The 16,099-nt window shown below is 34.1% G+C and overlaps 2 protein-coding genes and 2 long non-coding RNA genes across 5 annotated transcripts; 2 read left to right on the top strand and 2 right to left on the bottom strand.

Annotated features, from left to right (window-relative positions):
* Window positions 1-1,160: 1,160 nt before the first annotated feature.
* Window positions 1,161-4,858, bottom strand: LOC143903081 (uncharacterized). Its single transcript, XR_013258601.1, has 2 exons — window positions 4,150-4,858; window positions 1,161-3,431 (listed from the first exon to the last, which is right to left on the bottom strand). It is a non-coding gene; the product is annotated as an uncharacterized LOC143903081 (long non-coding RNA).
* Window positions 4,859-10,464: 5,606 nt separating this feature from the next.
* On the bottom strand, window positions 10,465-11,718 carry LOC143903133 (uncharacterized). The gene is made up of 2 exons (XR_013258612.1): window positions 10,701-11,718; window positions 10,465-10,616 (listed from the first exon to the last, which is right to left on the bottom strand). It is a non-coding gene; the product is annotated as an uncharacterized LOC143903133 (long non-coding RNA).
* A 145-nt stretch (window positions 11,719-11,863) lies between these two features.
* LOC143903132 (protein Obscurin-like) lies at window positions 11,864-13,542 on the top strand. 2 transcript variants are annotated; one of them, XM_077416560.1, is made up of 4 exons: window positions 11,864-12,266; window positions 12,359-12,454; window positions 12,750-13,301; window positions 13,402-13,542. In XM_077416560.1, exon 3 carries the CDS (start codon window positions 12,774-12,776, stop codon window positions 13,188-13,190), a length of 417 nt encoding a protein of 138 aa, XP_077272686.1. In that variant the 5' UTR covers window positions 11,864-12,266; window positions 12,359-12,454; window positions 12,750-12,773; the 3' UTR covers window positions 13,191-13,301; window positions 13,402-13,542. The 2 variants fall into 2 exon arrangements, with proteins under 2 accessions (XP_077272686.1, XP_077272687.1); XM_077416561.1 differs by having other exon boundaries at window positions 11,867-12,266; window positions 12,798-13,301.
* Window positions 13,406-15,457, top strand: LOC143903131 (protein Obscurin-like). The gene is made up of 2 exons (XM_077416559.1): window positions 13,406-14,552; window positions 14,703-15,457. Exons 1-2 carry the CDS (start codon window positions 13,663-13,665, stop codon window positions 14,803-14,805), a joined length of 993 nt encoding a protein of 330 aa, XP_077272685.1. The 5' UTR covers window positions 13,406-13,662; the 3' UTR covers window positions 14,806-15,457.
* Window positions 15,458-16,099: the final 642 nt, after the last annotated feature.

Below are 16,099 nucleotides of genomic sequence, written 5' to 3'. Positions count from 1 at the left end.
CCCTTCTGAGTGACCAGAAGTTTTTAGCTGGCAGTCGTTATTCGTTAAAAAGTTATTAACAAAAAAAGTTTCGAAAATATAGCAGCTATTTTGAGTATTGAGAGGCATAAATGACCAATATTACGTCTTTTTTTTTTAAGGAGGTTCTACAAATAATAGATGTATCTAAAAATTGGAAAAAAAATTTATGGACGCGTATAAAGTGAGATGCGAGAAAAGTGCTCAAAAAATTTTAGCATCGGTTATCGTGTAAAAATTTGCAAAAATGAATTTTGAAATCACAGTTTTAACATGAGCTCTTATGGCAAAAGGGTTCCCGGAAACAGGAAACGAGATATTAATTATATGAAGGCGGTCTACCAAAGATTCAAAAAACGGAGCTCTTATAGATCTTAATCTAAGCTTTTCAGAAATATCGAGAAAAACAAGGGTTATCGTGTAAAATTTTGTGATATTGGCTATTGAAACAGGCCATATCACAGTTCACGTAGCGTGCTTCGAATAACAAGGGAGATTTAACAACGTCGCAGCGACTGCACCTCACATAACATTTTATCTGTCAATGATTTTTGGGCATTTTCCATTCGAAGAACAACTTTCTTTTTAGCGAATTTTCCTCTTTTGACACCACGCAAGACTCTATCCTTATTTCTCCATGAATTGATCGGGCTTGGAGGAGTCATTGTAAATTTATAAAAGTAAACGCAGTCACTGACTAGAAAGGACCACGCTCATATGAGCAGAACAGCGAAACTCAAGTTCGTGACGCTACCACATTTTCTCGCATGTATAAGAAGCCGGAGTCAAAGGAGCACTTACACGATATTTTTAATTATTCCTCGCTTCGACTAATATGGGTATGATATAAGCCAGTGATCGGCAAAAAAAAATTTTCATTATTTATTTTTTAATGTCAAAGCAATCATTAATAAGCCAAAATACAATATTAAGTGCCAAAAAAATTAAAAATATTTTTCAATTTATTTTTATTTACCTAACAATTTTTGTAAATAATTTCAGAAAGATTATTTCTACAAAAATTATTAATGTGTAACATTATTTTTTAATTCTTAGAAAATTTAATAATAAATCGAGAATTATAACTAATTTTTCAAAAATAAATAATTGAATAAAAATAATTTTTAATTTTCTAAAAAATAATGGAAAAAAAATATTTTTTAATTTTCCAAAAAATTAGTAATTAAATAAAAATATTTTCTAATTTTTCAGAAAATTAACAATTAAATAAAAATAATTTTTTATCCTTCACTCTGAAACAAGGTGTCTTGGCAAAAACAAGCATGAACATGAGGTAACTGACAATATTACAATCAGAGATACTAGGCAAGGCTAATCCGTCCTTCATTTTCAACATCAAAAATTGGCTTATCCAAACACTAACTTTTTACAAAATTGTAACTTTATTTTTTGACAAGCCAGTAATTTATTCTTGACGGATATGAGTGTAGGAAGCAGGTATAGCGTAGCATAAGACCGCTAAACCAATGAGCATCCAGTATAAAGTCGCCATATTAATTTACATAAGATTGGTCCAGCGGTCTTATGCTATGCTTATGCAGCCTATGCAATTTTGTGCGCGATGGCCTTAAGAGAGAGCAAGAGACCATCGTCAAATTATAGTTCATCTAGTAATTGCAAATTTTCCCAAAAGACACGAATTTTCAGTAGGAAAAAATTATTTAGTATAGTTAACGTCATCGTTTCATTTCTATTGCAACTAATGTATTTTTAAAAACGAATACTTTACAAATTAATAAATGCTAATTTTCTAAAAAATTAGTAATATATTTTCTAATAATTATCTAATAATTGTGTTCAAATAATTTACTTTTTAAAAATTACTAATTTTTTAAAAAATTAAAAATATTTTTTTCTAAATGTAATTTTTTTAAAAACTGACAATTTATTTTATATAATTGCCAATTTTTAAATTATGAGCAATATATTTCTGATTATTTATTAATTTTTTAAACAGAGTATTACATTTTTAATTAATTAATAATTATTTTAAATTTAAAGCTTAGTATTTTATTAATTACTAATTTTTTGTTAATTAAAATTAAAAACATTTAAATTTTTTATTTTTGATTAATTAAAAATAATCGCCGATATCATTACTAAAAACAGAATTTTTGCCGATTACTGATATAAGCTCTAACATCATCAAAATTCATGAAAATATTTTATGAATACTTAGAACTGATGAATTCGAAGATTTTCTCTTCATCTCTCGACTGACTAGAGAGTATCTGTAGAACCTCCTTAAGTAGAGAATATCTCGTCTTGCGTGAAAGTTGCTGCTTTACCAAAACACAACATTTAAGGTAGTTCGATGATGAAAAGCCAAAGTCAAAACAATGTTTATAATTTTTTTATTTTTATGATTATAAAAAAAATAGAATAACGCATCGCAAAGCTTCGTAACGACGTAAAAAGATTATTTAGTAAATAATTTTTACGTTGTAAAATAATATTTTGCCTGAAATAGATTAAATAAAGTGTGCGTTAACGCATCGCTTAACTTAGTTTTCAACTTTAATTATTAATTTAAAAAAAACTACGGTGGATCGTGTTTACCTTCAACTATAAGCTTCCTCACAGTATCCTCTTTCCATCGATATATATTGTTCAGATATTTTTGGCAAAAGACTTTTCGCAAACTTGTGTTATTCATAGGAAGATAACCTTTTTTCCTATTAGACCAATTGTTGCGCCGCGTCGCCGGTTGGTGACGGCTTACGGCAAAACGTTTATTATTTTCGGGGTCTTTTGACCTTACGAGTTGGAACTTGGTAGGCACAGGCGGGCAGACTAGGAAGAGCTCGGATTCGCAGGTGGAACAAGGTGTAGGCGTTGTTAAATGAACTTTGTTTTACTTTATACTGGAGCTTTATTTCAGCGCCACTTTTACACTCACTAACTTACACTTGTATTTGCCTTTCACAATTACTATAACTCGCACGCGCTTTGTTATAATGTAAATTTTCGCGACACGACTTACGAGAACGGTCACGGGCAGAGTCTCCGGTGTATTACTCTCCGTCGCGGCTTCTTCGACGGTCCCTTATATTGTTTTGAGTTACGCCCTGTCGGCGATTTTCCGCCAGGTTCGACGGTCCCCCGAATGAGGTCGGTCAGTGACCAAGCGCATTCGCAATCTCGCTGTACTCCCGCGGTTCCGCAATTGTCGAAATGCGTTGTCGCACATTCCTATGCATCTCGCAATATTGACGCGGAAGCTTGATGAACTTCCGCGGTTCCGCGAATGTCGAAATGCGTTGTCGCATATTCTTATGCATATCGCAATAGTTTGATTGACGCGGAAGCTTGGTGAACTTCCGCGTCCGCATCGGCGTAAATTGAGAAGTCTTTCGAAAGACAATTTCCTCGAAGTCTTTCGAAAAGCTATTCTATAATTTTATTATAAATAATTTAATAATTACCCGTTGTAATTTTAGATTACAACACTCCTTAAGGGGATCCTGCAGCCGTATGATTTACCGACATTATCGTTTTTCGATAGATCTTTTAATTGATGGCTTTACAGAATTGCAAGTTTTTGGTCTAGAATTAAAGTACGCACAAAAATCTAGGGTAGAAAACGCGATTTTATATCAAAAACACCAAAAAATTAAAAATATTACTTATTTGGACACATACGCAGCTGACACCTGACGACAATACTTGCTTAAAACAAAAATTCTGCAATTTATACATACATAATTTTTATCACCTGCCCTTGGGAAAACATGTAGGAATAATATCGTGCAAGTAGAAGTAAGATTCAATGCGTACAAAAAAAAGTCCATCGAAAAATTATTTTAGTACTTAATGCAAATACGGATGCAAATGACAAGAAAAGCAGCAACAGTAGTTGCCGGATCTTGCGAGAGATGGCGAGCAATCGAAAAAAGAACAGATGTCATTTCGTTAGACAAAGACAGATATAGGGAAAACAAAATTAGAAAGGTTGATATTATCGACATCAAAGAAGTTCGCCATTATTCGCCAGTCACTGCAGGATCCTCTTAACGACAGTTTCGGTATCGTTGCGCAGATTTTTTATTATATATAATACCTGCGCAACGATACCGAAACTCTCGTTAAGGAGTTAGAGAATCCCCTTACAGAAGCGGATTGCGCCAGAGAGAAATCTGAGAGCGGCCACCGGGATCATTCCGTTCCAGCGGACGTATACTGACGCGCCGCCTGAGAAAGTGGACGTCAACTACGTTGTTACGCTCGGTAACGGTACACACATGGTTCGTGTCCGTGCTATGGTTCGTGTCCGAACTACTCAGATGGAGGGGATATGCCAGTCGGCTGACTCGGCACTCGGCAAGCTTCGAGCGGGGAGAGAAGGGCAGACATACGATCTGCTGTCTCCTTCTCGCTTGAGCTGTGACGTAGCTGCTTAGCACGCGCCGGCTATGCCACGATGCCATGCATTTCGGGTATCGCTCCTCGCGTCTCGCCGAGTGCCGAGTCTCGAGTTGGCAAATCGACGATGCGCTATACGTTACATTTACGTTTAATTTGAAATTTATAAATATAACGATAGCAAATATAATTAATTAAAAAAATATTTATAAACATAAAAACTAAAATTCGTAAATGTAATGTATAGAAATCCCCGTTCTGGCCAATATGCTCTTATATAAAAAAAAGTCTTACATTAAAAACCTTTACTTTAGCATAAAAAGTATTTAAATTTAATATTTAAATGCATAACAATAATTACATCTATATCGAGAAAAAATGTAGTTTATAATGTTCTTTTTACTCTTATTAAATTTATATTAGCTATTAATGTTTATAAGCGGCCACGAGCAACAACAAAGAGATATTGGATTAAAATAAAAACAATTTCTTAAATAAACAATACACATGGTTAACGTTTCGACTGTACTTAGTCTTTTTCGGAACATATTACTACGATAGAAAAAATAAATATAAAAAAACATGCTAATTAATGTTCAAGTTTACATATTAAAACATTTAACATTAGTCTAGACTAAAACATTAAACAATCATCTAATAATATAAACAAAGTAAACAATAATCTATTTAAATCACAAATAAACGCCGGAATAATCGAATAAAACCATAACCAGATAAATTTATATTTATGGAAGAGAATGTAAAGAATTATTAACGGAGGTATTCTGATTTAAAAGATCTTTAAAATATATATTTTTCAGGAACTTTTTATAGGGAAACGAAAAAAGTGAATAACGTTAAACTTTGCATGTTCTCTTCACCTTATTTTAAAATTTTATTTTTATTTTTTAAGGAACACAAAAATGCTCTTCTTTTCTGTTATATCCTGATCACCATAAATGACAGACAGTGTAAATAATTCTAGCTGTTCTAGGTATCTAAAACGCAAAAAACTAAAATTTTCTTATTTAGAAGAAGTATATGTGGCTATCGTTTCTGAACTAGAACCAAACCAATATTTCCATTCTAGGTTCTAGGCGGCCTTTTTATCAAAAATATTATTAATCAATATTAAATAAACCATTTTTACCTCGCCACTTACGATCTGAGCTTAGATTTTATAAACCTAATAATATATTTTATATACTATATTTACATATTTTTCCAACTTTAATCAACTACGCGCTGACTAACTTGTCAGACTTACAACACAGCTCCTATTGAATTAATAAAATCCCCTCACCTTTCTCTAATTAAATCGATTTAAATAATAGTAAAGAATTTACTACTCCAACAGGAGCTGTGTTGTAAGTCTGACAAGTTAGTCGGCGCTCAATTTATTAAAGATTGGAAAAAATATACGTGTAATACACAAAAAATATTATTAGGCTATTAAGATCCAAGCTCGGATCGTACACGGCTTATTTAATATTGATTGATTGTATAACGGTTACATAAAACGGTCTTATTTCTCTTATATTATTAAAAATATTATAACTTTTTTTTCAAAATTTTGTTAATATTTTATTTAAAAAAAAAAAAAACTAATAAACGTATAATATATATGTTTATTATTCTAGTTCAGACACTTATTCTGAATAAGAAAATTTTTGGTTTTTGGGTTTCTGATACCTATGTCACAGCTCAAGAGAGACAGCAGATCGTATGTCTGCCCTTCTCTCCCCGCTCGAAGCTTGCCGAGTGCCTAGCGTACACGGACAGAGGAGGGGCTTGCGCGAACAGCATATCCCCTCCATCTGAGTAGTTCGGACACGAACCATAGCATGGATACGAACCCATGTATCGTTACCCGAGTCCTCTCTGATCGTTACCGAGCGTAACGCCGTAGTTGACGTCCACTTTCTCAGAGGGCAGATTAGGACAGACGTCCCCCGAAGCCGGATGGCCGCTCTCAGGTTTCTCTTTGATTGCGCATAGCGTTTAAGCGGTTACACGAGCGGTAATACAAACCCCAGTAAGCAAGAAACACCAAGAAACATTTTAACTATATTACAGCAACGTTTTAACATTAATGCAATGTAGTTGAAATGTTTCTTGACGTTTCTTGCTTACTGAGAGTGAACTGAGCGGGTGAACTTCGAAAAGAGAGCCTCCTCGACACTGCGGCGAACCTTATTTATTATCTCCGAGACGAGGTTCTCCCCGGGCTAATCACGAATGAATTTGGCGTGTTTTGAAACATTGAAGGATATATATTAGAGGATTCAGGTGCGTGATTGGTGGCCACGGGTGGCTCGCGGAAGAATTTGCGCTTGGTATGCGCTGCGCTCGAATTTCGGGAGGGTGATTGGCCATCGGCGGCCCACGTCATCGCACCTACGTCACATTTTTCGTTCGACGATCCAAAGCGATCGTTGCTTTGTTTTGATTACGATGTTTATAGCATGGATTTTTCTTTTGTGTAAAGTCTTGTGTACACGATGCTAGAAATTGGTCCATCGCAAGTCCTCGATTCAAGTTCTCGAATAGAAGTAGTTGTACTTTGATGATTCTAGATAGCGTTAGTCGAAAAATATGGGGTCGAGAGCTGAGTATGAGCCTGGGTCCGTGGAATATATATAGATAATTCTCTTTTCTCTATTTATTAAAGATTTATGAAAGTTATATACAGGCCTAGTTTACACCGATCACTTGATACGCGTATTAAATAGTAAATAGTAAATAGTAAATAAGTCTGATTATTGGCTGATCAGTTCAAATATACTATTTGATACGGGTATCAAGAGATCGGTGTAAACTAGGCCACATTTCCGTTGTCCAACGTTACATCCCAGTAAGCAAAAAATCATTATTACAATGTTATTGCAACGATCTAGAACTTGTAATGTTGTTAAATATGTAGTTCGCTTAATGTTGTATAGAACATCATTATGAACATACTTTGACCACGATTCCGAAATTTCAGTAATGTTGAAATGGGAGTGCCATAACGTTGCAAATAACATTGTGCTAAGGTTTTTCTATCATTCCTGTAATGTTTTTGAGATAAAAATTTAAACGTACTATCAAAACTTTATTACAATATTATATTAAGATTACCGTAATATTAATTTTAACATTTATTTAAAGTTTTTATTGATGTTTTATTTCTATTACAGGCAACATGTTTTCAATAAATATGCAATAGTAATAAAATATCTCAGTATTTATTGTCTAATTAATATTTAGATTGCTTTTATAGACCAGGCTTGAACAACTTTGACCTTCAGAACCACGACACTTTTTTTCTATCCAGAAAGTAAGGGGGTGTCGTGGCTCCGGAGCTCGAAGTTGCCCAGGCTTGTTATATACTAATCTGCATCGGGGAATAATTCACTAATTATCATAAAAAAGTTTTATTTATATAAAAATAATATATACCTTATATTATAGTTTTCAGTTTATCACAATAATATCTTTGGTGAAGATCACTGATCCTAGCGAAAGGTTTTGGGATAAAACTCATCTTTCAAATAAAAAAATCAAATTTCTGTCTCCAATCCAGGAAAAAATGCATTTTAAGGCAAGATTAGATGTGGTCTCACATCTTCGTCGTTGATCCTTGAATAAAAATTAACTAAAGCCGTAATATTGAGAAAAAATGTCAAGCCAAATAATTTTATCAAAATCTTTCTTTTTTATTTGAAATGTGTCCCCTCGAATGAGAGTGTTGGTGCCTTCGACCTTATCCTTTTAGATCATATAGCACAAAACACTATTTCTAATGTATAAAAACTTTCTTTTTACTATCGCCTAGACCTATATATTTTTCTTTTCTTTCTACAAACTTTCTAAAACAGATTATTAAACCACATACAGGTCTTTTAATCCTTAAACTTTTGGATTCTTAAACCACGAATCCTTAAACCATTTACTTCTTCTTAATAAACCCCTTACAGGGAAACAAGTTAAATGAGGACTGTATATGCGGGATGCAGACTGAGTCGAGATCAAACCTAAGACCGTTTTGTTACTATATAATAATCACTCGCGCGGAGCCACGCAAGTAAGATAATAGTAGACAAATATATTTATCACTTCCTGAAAAATAAAAGTAGAATTAAATTAGTGAAGAAGTTACTTATAAATTATACAAAAGTATTAGTTTATGAATACATTATATTTCTTTTATTTCGTAAGATTTTTTAACGTGTATGTGTGTCCTGCTTTTTAACGATAATTGCCACAAAAAATAGGAGACAATTTTAATAAATTCTGAGACATAAAACATAGCATTTAATACTGCAAGTAATATTATATACATCTCTTAAAAAATTACTTATTTTTAATGCTCAGAATTGTGTGCATATCTCCAATTTTATAATTATTTTTTTGGCCAGTCCATGAACACATGAAGGCTAAGTCATCAGAAAATGTAGCACTCAAACTTCTTCTAATAAAATCCTTTTCATGTTTCCCTCCAATTAACATAACCTTGTTTACCTGAAAAATTTATACTTGTAATTCTATATAATGCAGTTTATTATTATAAATTGCAAGGAAAAAATAATTTAGAAGACTTTTAAAATATAATAACACATATTATAGAATATTATAGAACATATTAAAGGAATATATTATAGATATAAGTTTATAAGATTAAGAGTCAGATTTATACATAAAACATACAGTTGAATACATTATAGAGATTAATACAAATACATTTTGATTTTTGAAGGACATACCATATTTGAAAACTTTACCGACAAAATTTTACCTTTTTTTAGAAAGTTTACATATATCGTATTGGTTGCATAGAATTACAAATGCTTTTACATAGTAAAAATAGGTGTAAATCAATTAGAGCATTTGCTCAATATATCACAAAAATGATTAAAAAATTTCAAAGTAAAGATCTCCGGAGCTGTCAGTGTAAATATTTATCTGTCACAAAAATTGTACAACTTTTATATATTATTAGTATGTTTGCTCTGTTAAAGAAAATTGTAAAAAAATATTACTGCAGCATTTCCATTAAGGTGGTTTTAAGGTAAACTAAAAGACTAGCCATATAAATAAAACTTTGGAAGGTTGTTCTTTATAACATATAATAAACCATCTCTTAAAATTTGAGACCCTGTTGCCATGTAAATTATTGCAAACGAGCAATATAAAAAATCACTTTTTAACATAGCTCTTATGGGAGGTTATTGAATTTTTACCGGAAATAATATAATATCTTTTAAGAAAAACTAGAGATGTTAATAAAAAACTGAACACTGAAAGATGAAATCACAAGCTTTCCAGTGGTATATGAAAGGTTGTGTGTTGCCATGGATTTTTAAGAAATATTTGATCGAGAAAGTGATGATGCATGTGCGTGTCACGGAAGTAAAATGTCATGGACACGCTAAAAGGGTGCATCCCGATGGAGAAGAAATAGCGGAACGGAACAGTAACGGAAAAGAGACATGGTGGGGGGTTAACCAATCAGAGTAGTTCCGTTTCAATTCCGTTCCGTTATTTAGTGAGTGGGTTCCCCATGGCACGGAGCTGTTACGGAACGGAAAAGAAACGGAAAAATTTCTAACCTATTCTGTCGAAAGTTCGCAAATAAGTGCAGTGGATCGATCGGTTTGCAACATTTTTATTTTTGCAAATAAAGAGCAATATGTCGTCATCGGTATAGGTATTACATGTAAAAATAAAATATATATGTTAAAATCCTATGTTATTAATATGTTAATGCTAATTAATGTGATATATTTTATTAATTTCCAGAAATTCAAATGTGGATATTGTCGCTGGATTGTTTGGTTCGATGAAGACGGAAAACTTTCACATCCTTGCTTAGCAAATCATGCGCGAATTTAATAATGGATAAAGATCGAAATCTCTTTATAAATGGTACGTATATTTGTGTACAAGAGAGGCAATATATATATTCAATATAACTAATGGTTAGAGAATATGTAAATGATATATAAATTTGTTGTAAAACTAAATCTGTTATTATTTAGATTTTTTAGAAACACACGTCGAGAGTGAGAATAACAGCAATAACGCCGGAGAGACTGGAGACAGTGACGTAGGATTGTCATTGATGATGGGAATAAGATCATCATCTACGTTGAGGTTGTCACTTGTTGATGTGGAAGGAATTAATGCTGTTGCTCTTTGAACAGGACGCTTTGAACATATCCACATTTGAATTTCTGGAAATTAATGAAATATATCACATTCGGTTAATTAGCATAGGATTTTAACATATATATTTTATTTTCACATGTAATACCTACCGATGACGACATATTGCTCTTTATTTGCAAAAATAAAAATGTTGCAAACCGATCGATCCACTGCACTTATTTGCGAACTTTCGACAGAATAGGTTAGAAATTTTTCCGTTTCTTTTCCGTTCCGTAACAGCTCCGTGCCATGGGGAACCCACTCACTAAATAACGGAACGGAATTGAAACGGAACTACTCTGATTGGTTAACCCCCCACCATATCTCTTTTCCGTTACTGTTCCGTTCCGCTATTTCTTCTCCATCGGGATGCACCCTAAGAGGTTATATACGCCAGCGGGGAGACGGCGAGTCGGCTGCTAGATCTACACTATCTACACAGTACTTGCGCACTGACGCGAAAGAATCAAGACATTAATCAATCGACCTTTTATAGTTATTATAAATTTATAAACTACTTATAAAAATCAATGGGAACATTATCAATATTAATAATTTTTATTTAGATAAGATGTTTAGGAAAAATCATAATGTATTTTATCAAGTTTTATGTGAGTTGTATTATTGACTAACGATGTCACTTTAGAGCCACCTTAAATTTAAAAGCTTAAAAATATATGAAAAGTTTGCAAAAAGATTTTTATATATAAATACTTAAGCTTTCTGCTAAATATGGTAAAACAAAGCACATTTATATATAGAAAATCTATATGCATAAAAGACTTGAACAATGTAGTGTGAATGCGTTAGTACTTATTTGATATGACGTTTGGATGATTTTGTCTGTATGTTACTGACACTTTTAAAGTTTTTCATCTATTTTTCATCTAATAAATTGTCATAAACAAAAAATATATGCATATGTTACGCCACAATCAAAAAATAACTAGAAACATAGTAGATACAGATAATGCGCAATTACTATCTTTGCTATAGGCACTACATTGAAAATAATACAAAAAATCGGTAAAAACTACAAGTCCTGGTGATCTCTTTGTCGACTCTAAATTGCAAATATTATATTTACTACTCTTGGAGAGAAAGCGAGAAAGAGGGAGAGAAATGGGAGGGCGAGAGAGAGAGAGAGAGAGGGAGGGAGGGAGGGAGAGGAGATATATCTCTTACAGTCTTTTCTCTTAATTCTTAAATTTTCAAAGTCTGATTTTATTTTATAAATTTATATCTACTACGATTATGAGTGCGTTCGAAAATAGGTTCGGCTGGTGTTGGGAAAAATAATAAAGTTGGCAGTATTGAGAATTCCCAACACTGCGTTCGTTTTCTCCCAACTGGGAAAAGTTGGAGATTGATAGAATGGGGGCAACTAGTGCAGATATTTATTTGTATCGGTCTCAACGCCTTTTGTGAAACATAACCTACGATTCTGAAACGCATACGAAAATAACGCTGTGTGAACATTGATTAGTGTATACTGCTTAGATCGTAAATTATACACCAATCAGTGGACCGTGCAACGTTATTGACATGTACGAAAATTTTTCATATGACTGAAAGAATCGAGTCTCTGGTCAGTATCGGTCTTTTTCTTGTCATATAATTTTGTACGTTGTTTTATTGCGTCTCCGGCTATCTCAACCACATCGATTAAATCTAAGGTAATCCTTCCTTTTCTTTCTTTATTTATAAAATAAAGTTTAACACATTACTTTTGTATATATTTTTAAGTCACACTCTCTTTATTTTGCAGGATACAAAAGAGGTTTACCGCAACTCACATTATTCTGCTGATGCAGATAATTCTCTGTACTCTGCGTATGTATTAACGCTGGTGGCAAAGCATAGAGTAAGTATTACGGTACTCATATTTATGTTTCTATTATTTATACCTAATTGTAATTGATTACAATAGAACACGTCTATTTTAATCTTTAATTTCTCTCTTTCTCTCTCTATAAATTATACATAGGATGAAAGAAAAATTAAATTTTATATCTGTTCCATTGTAATGCATGTATGGCGCTTATATACAAAATATAATAAATTATGTAAAATAAAAATTTGTCAATACAACTCCATAAATTGTTGCTATTATTTATTATATTGAACTATATTTAACTATAATATAAATGTATTTACAGAGTTCACGAAGGAAGACTATTTACATGCTATTACTATTTCGTTATCAGGCACCCATTATACGGGAACGTCGTCGATTCACGGATGTTATGGACGAGGAGATCGACGACGAGAGGAGGGCACGCATCAATCGGTACGGATCGGCGGACACGTTTACGCTTAGACGTTTGAAGAACGAACTGGGCACTCGGTTAGATAGTTATGCCGAAGCTGAGGCGATGATCGAATCAAAGAAGGAAGGCCAGCCTCCATTCTTCCGCGAGAAGCCGCAGATCTGCCCGATCGAGGAGGGAAAACCGGCACATCTCACCTGTCTGGCAGTGGGAAACCCTAAACCACTGATACAGTGGTTCAAGAACGATATGGTCATCCAAGAGAACAACAGGATCAAGGTGACGGAGGACTCCGACGGGAGATCCATACTCAGTTTTAATCCTACATAGGAGCATGATATTGGGATATATAAAGTCGTGGCAAGAAACCCGATAGGACAGACGATTGTCAGAACCAGGGTGTTGCAGGCAACGGTTTCTTGCGGCCCGGACTCTCCAGAGGTACGATAATTAAGCGACTAATCAATTTTGAAGTGGCGATCAATTTATATATATAAATGGTATTTCTATTTTCGTGTTGTAATTACCTTCAACTTCCCAGGCTTCCGATGTCTCGGATACCGAAGTACTCCTACGATGGAAACAGCCGAAGTACGACGGCAACTCGCCAGTGCTATGCTACAATCTACAGTACAAGGAGGGTGATTCGATCGCCTGGATAGACGTTGCCTCCAATAGTGATCACGAATTCTTTTTGGTGCGCGACCTAAAACAAGACACGAGTTACAACTTCCATCTGGCAGCGCGCAACCGTATCGGTTGGAGCGAGAAAGGCATCCCGTCGAAGTTGATCAAAACGCGAATGCCGGGTTGCCCGAAAGTACAAATCACGCGGGCGATGAGGCATCTCCAGGAGCTGACCGAGGCCGGCCAGGAGATTGTCCTGGAAGAGGACAAGCCGCACATCGATTATTCCATAGAAGAGAATCCGATTGAATGGTCGGTGGAGCCGCAGCTGTCCACCAAGTATAGCTTCATTTCCGAGTTATCGCGCGGACAATTCTCCGCGGTGGTAAAAGGTGTGGACAAGAGCACGGATCGCGTCATCATCGCCAAGATCCTGGAATTGAACGCCGAGACGGAGAAGCAAGTGAACCAGGAATACGAAGTATTACGTTCGCTGCGACACGAGCGGATAGCGATGTTGGAGGCCGCCTACAAGGCATCCGGCTCCCCCGTGGCGGTATTCATCTTGGAGAAGCTTCAGGGCGCCGACATACTCACGTACTTCTCCAGTCGGCACGAGTACACGGAGAACTGCGTGGCGAATGCCGTTACGCAAATTCTCGACGGTTTGCAGTATCTTCACTGGCGCGGATATTGTCACCTGGACATTCAGCCGGACAACGTCGTGATGTCGTCCGTGCGATCGGTGCAGGTGAAATTAGTCGACATGGGGTCAGCTCATAGGGTCAGCAAATTGGGCACGGCAGTGCCCAAGCACTTGGGCCATCCCGAATACAGGTCGCCCGAGCTCTACAACGATGAACCCGTCTACCCGCAAACGGACATCTGGATGGTCGGTGTGTTGACCTACGTATTGCTGTCCGGAGTTTCCCCGTTCCGCGGTAAGGATGTGGACGAGACCAGGCAGAACATATCCTTCGTCAGATACAGATTCGAGTATCTCTACAAAGAGCTGAGTCAAGAAGCCACCAGATTTCTCATGTTGGTCTTTAAACGCGCGCCAAGGTTAGTAATAATTAATAAAAAAAAGTTTTCAAGATTAATATCAAGACTTATTGTAATCGATTAATTGTGATTATTGTAGATATTAAATGCGCAATATGAATAAGTCTTTTTTATATATGTTAAAAAAAATACATTAATTTTTTCTTTTAGCAAAAGACCAATACCAGAGGAGTGTCACGAACATCGGTGGCTATTACCGACTGATTTCATGATTAAAAAACGCGAGAGAGCTGTATCACAGTATATACAGTAGCGCAACTCCCTGTCGGCACCTTTGATGTCAGCGTGTACGAAATTCAACTGCACATGCGCGAGCTAAGTAGATAACCAATCAAAGATCTGCTCTTTTTAGCTGAACTTCTTGCACCGTTCATCTTACCTTTTTTTCTCTCTAACGAGGAGAGAGAAAGAGGCAAGATAAATGGTGCAGGAGCTAAAAAAACAGATCGCATACTACTGGGGGTCGATTCTGTATCTTGGGGGACGAGGTGAAAATTACAAAAGTGAACAGATTTACTAAATTTCGACAAATGAAATTGTAAATTCTCTAGTGAATTTGCTCACTTTTGTAATTTTCACCTCGTCTCAAAATGAAAATAATGTAAACAATTAGCTAATCACATATAGTATACTTTATAGACAATAAAAAATATGTCAGAAAATAATTTAAAAAAACATAAAATTATATGAACATCGATTAATATAAAAACTAATATATGCACTTATATATGTAGGTCCGGAAGTATGTTCCGGGACAGTTTTTTGAATCTGATTACATATATATGCGTTATATTCCAGGACTGTACATTTCAAAAAACGTAAACAGTCCCGGAACATACCTCTGGACCTACATATATATATATATATATATATATATATATATATATATATATAATGTATATAATATATATAATGTACATTTTTGCGATAAAAAAATACACAAATGAGATAAAATGTTGAGAGAATCTAAATAAAGAAGCAAATAACATGTAGAGTAAATATTTATAATAGTAATGTTATTATAATTAAAAAACGTATGTGTAAATATTTTTTTATTTAGTCTATAAATGTATATACATTCATTTATTGAAATAATATATACTATTTATATTACTTATACTACATAATACTATTTATTGAAATAATATATATACTACTTAAATCTCAATATCTTAAATTTTTCTATTAAAAAAATACAAATACATTAACCGAAATTAATAAATGGAAATCAAAGTACATTATTTGTACGCAATAATAAAAATATTTTTTGGAAACAATTACTTTCAAAAGTAGTGACAAATATTTTTTCTAATTCATGTATATAAAAACAAAAATTATGACTTGCTACGTTCAAATTTCCAAATTGATTTTCTTCTGTGGTAGTAAAAGCTCGAAAAGAACAATATAAACTAGTATCATCTATGACAGTCTTGTTTTCATTAAGATAAGTTGTACACGCTTCACATGTATGTATTTGTAGACATTTCTTAATTAAATACCCGCATACATATCTAAACGCATTTTCTTCTGGCAGATCCATATTGTAA

Source organism: Temnothorax americanus, unplaced genomic scaffold (genome assembly GCF_048541705.1).
Source record: "Temnothorax americanus isolate GAGA-0224 unplaced genomic scaffold, ASM4854170v1 Scaffold43, whole genome shotgun sequence".
Classification (NCBI taxonomy): Eukaryota; Metazoa; Arthropoda; class Insecta; order Hymenoptera; family Formicidae; genus Temnothorax; species Temnothorax americanus.
The sequence above is the reverse complement of the archived record's forward strand: the minus strand, read 5'-3'. Positions and strand labels throughout refer to the sequence as shown.

Bases quoted from the DNA above. Each gene is read 5' to 3' on its own strand.
- LOC143903132 (XM_077416560.1), top strand. From the start codon at position 12,774: ATGCTATTACTATTTCGTTATCAGGCACCCATTATACGGGAACGTCGT.
- LOC143903131 (XM_077416559.1), top strand. From the start codon at position 13,663: ATGCCGGGTTGCCCGAAAGTACAAATCACGCGGGCGATGAGGCATCTC. The intron at 14,553-14,702 runs GTTAGTAATAAT...TTTTTCTTTTAG, and splicing joins GTCTTTAAACGCGCGCCAAG to CAAAAGACCAATACCAGAGG.